The 3,050-nt window shown below is 41.9% G+C and overlaps 1 protein-coding gene across 1 annotated transcript in view; it reads right to left on the bottom strand.

Moving 5' to 3' along the window:
- LOC109856775 (splicing factor 3A subunit 1-like) overlaps positions 1-2,888 on the bottom strand; it is an 11,510-nt gene extending 8,622 nt beyond the window's left edge. Inside the window, exons 1-8 of the mRNA XM_020432419.1 lie at positions 2,570-2,888; positions 2,034-2,364; positions 1,797-1,956; positions 1,428-1,709; positions 1,201-1,311; positions 949-1,117; positions 175-864; positions 25-86 (exon numbers count right to left, since the gene is read on the bottom strand). Of these exons, the coding sequence (XP_020288008.1) occupies positions 25-86; positions 175-864; positions 949-1,117; positions 1,201-1,311; positions 1,428-1,709; positions 1,797-1,956; positions 2,034-2,364; positions 2,570-2,888 (2,124 nt within the window). The remainder of the gene's footprint in view (positions 1-24; positions 87-174; positions 865-948; positions 1,118-1,200; positions 1,312-1,427; positions 1,710-1,796; positions 1,957-2,033; positions 2,365-2,569) is intronic.
- Positions 2,889-3,050: the final 162 nt, after the last annotated feature.

Genomic DNA, 3,050 nt, shown 5'->3' with positions numbered 1-3,050 from the left:
AAAAAAAAAAAACAAATTACTTACAGCGGGTGGCATCGGTGGCTGTATCGGAGGTGGTGTCGGCATGAACGGTGACATTGCTGGCGCTGCAACAGACAATTTAGTTTCGTTTACCTTTGTCTATAAAAGTGCAATAATATTTTTCAAGATTATATATGGAATATAGTTTCGTACTCATCAAAGGTGGCGGTCTGGCCGACATAGGTGGCATAGGCATCATCATCATCGGCGCCTGCGGCATCATCGGCTGGGGTATGCCCATGGGGGCAGGCATACTCATGGCTGGCGGTGGAGGCGGTTGAGTGGGCACCGGTATAGGCTTCGGCGCGGGAGGTTTCGGAGGTGCTTTCAAAGTAGCTTGCGGTTTAGAAGCAGCGGCAGCCATATGAGTAAGTTCGGTCGCACGATTCACCGGTTTCGGACCGATCTTCTCTTTCTCTTCGTCGGGAAGAAGACCCTTGACCTTGTGTATCTGATGAATCTGTTCTTCCAGCGTGATATTCGCGCGCGCAGCCCTCGTAGCCGCTTCCACACTTGAGGTGTGACCGTCCCAAGTGACTTTATCATCCTTCTTCTTGTCCTCCTCGCCGATCTTCTTACCGATCGCGGTTTCCTCGTCACCGACACCAAATATATCGGTACGTCTCTCGGCAAGCTGTTTGAGACTCGCTTCGATCGCCGTGCCCGGTGCAAATACGGTTTCCTGCGCCAATTTGTCCAGATGCTTGTCTCTCTGTTCGACCCAGCGCGGATCCAACAGTCCGATACGCATGTGTTCTTGCACTTTACTAGCAGGTATACGTTCGCCAGTAATCGGCGAGATCAAATATTCATCCGGAGCCACAGGACGAGCAGTTTTATTAACTGTAACAATTATATTAAGAATAAAATTTTTTTATCCAAGCGATTAATACAGCGATTGATAGAAAGGTATGTTTTTTTTTTTACCGTGTAGTTTCGGATCGTATCCTTTCTTGACCACCACATTTCCTGGCGTAGGTGGTAATGGCGGAGGCTGCATATTAGTTTCGCGCGGTTTGAGTTCTTTGGATTTGTGAGTGTCACCCGGTGGAGATACGTCGTCTTCCTCGCTAGAATCTTCTTCCATATCTTCCACCTTGAAATAGTAATGTGAAAAATAGTAACATATGATACAATAAAATCGTGTCTTAATATAAATAAATATTAAAAAACACTTACTTGATTGTTGTCTTTCGCACGATCTTTCTCGCCTTCCGTACGCGCTTGTGTTTCCTCTTCCGCATCACTATCGATTTGCATTTCCACATCTTCACCTTCCTCTATACGTTCCTACACAAACGTAAACAAAAATCTTTTCAAGTAATTCAATATTTGATGTGAATCAAAGATTTTATCTTCCAACTAGTGAAATAAACATTTTAAAAAACAAAATTGTTAGATCAAACCTGCATGAGAACACGCGCGCCAACTTCGTCCGGTGTGGTTGGCGCTGGAAAATTGCCGACTTCAAATTGTTGATAATCCACAGTTTCGACCACAACAAAATCGTGCCAATCAATCTGCGCATACGCAACTCTCTCCCTTTCTAATTCTTCTTCTTCTTTACGTCTCTGTGCCTCTTGATATTTTAAATATTCAGCGCGATATTTTACTTGCTCCAAGATTTTGTCCCTGTTAGAAGCTTCATCTCTAAGACGTGACAGTAAATCCTTAGGTGGAATCAGTACCTGTTGGAATATATAAAATTTGAAATTTCACGCAGTAAAAATTTATGTCACTATTTATAGCAAAACAATTACTTATTTTTGTTCTACCTTGGTATATTGCTCTAAAAGTTTAGTGAAGTACTGAAACAAGGAATGTTGAGGGCGCAAAAAGTCAAATTGGAAATTTCTTTGCTCGCGATTCATTAGATTTGTCAAGAATTGTCTTCCATTACGTGCAACAAATTGAGCTGTTAGCTTGACAATATCTCTAAAAAAGAAACACACAATTTTGTACACTTTTTATATAAAAAGAAACAATAATTACACACGAAACTTATTACACACAGATCAAGAGCTGATATAGACGGAGGATCTGCTATGAATTCAAACTCGGCTGGTGGATCCTTAGGCACAAATGGTTGTTCAACTTGTTTCAAAATCTCCTGCTGCTTCTGATGTGCGGTAAGATTAACACCCTTCAGAGGAATTGAACCTACCATAGGCTCTTGGCCTTTACCTTCTTTAAACTCTTTCACTTTGTGCTGATAATAAGCGTGATAGGGATCACCGAAGTTTAAAAAATTGAATTTGGGATTGCCCAACTCATTTTGTCTGATTCTAGACTCAAACTCCGGCCCATTCCTCGCCACAAAGCTGGCAGTTTTGTCAACAATATCTGAAGTTTTTAATAAGAAAAAAAACAATACTTCTTATGACAAACAAACAAAGTGGTAAATCAGAGCTGACTGGCAACTTCGAATGTATCGCATAAAAAAATATAAATTTGTACTTGCACCAGTTTTTTTCCAGCAACGCCCTGCAGTACATAGTTATGACATTACTCGCATTTCAACAAATGTTTGATTTTTGGTAAAGGATACTCCTAACTTCTGGCGGCGGATAAATAATGCCCACAATCGGCTGTGACGAAGGAGCATTATCTTCATTTTCTATCGGCGGCGGTTGTTGCACCGCTACTTCCGACATTTTATTCACAGAGATATCAGTTTTGCAGACGCTTGCAGCACGCAGCACGATGCACTGCAGCAGCAGCAAGCAAGTGCATATATGGCTCAGCTCATAGGACAGAATTAAGTTCGTCCATACGCCAAGCAGCAAGCAAGTAAAGGTGCTATCATAGGGTCCGTTCAGACAACTTAAATTGGTTATGTTCAGAAAACTCACCGGTTGAAAGATCATCACTTAAGCCTGTTCTACAATAAGTCGTATGTCGCTGTCGGATGACGCTAGTCGTTTGTCGACAGTCGGTGATCGGTAGTTATTGCGACAATCGTTCTACAACATTGTCGCAGTCGGATAGGAAAAGAACTTTTTTTCCACTCATCAACTATGAAGAGTCTT

This window comes from Pseudomyrmex gracilis, unplaced genomic scaffold, assembly GCF_002006095.1.
Source record: "Pseudomyrmex gracilis isolate BER0280 unplaced genomic scaffold, ASM200609v1 scaffold_135, whole genome shotgun sequence".
In the NCBI taxonomy this organism is placed as follows: Eukaryota; Metazoa; Arthropoda; class Insecta; order Hymenoptera; family Formicidae; genus Pseudomyrmex; species Pseudomyrmex gracilis.
This window is presented reverse-complemented; position numbering and strand designations above follow the sequence as displayed.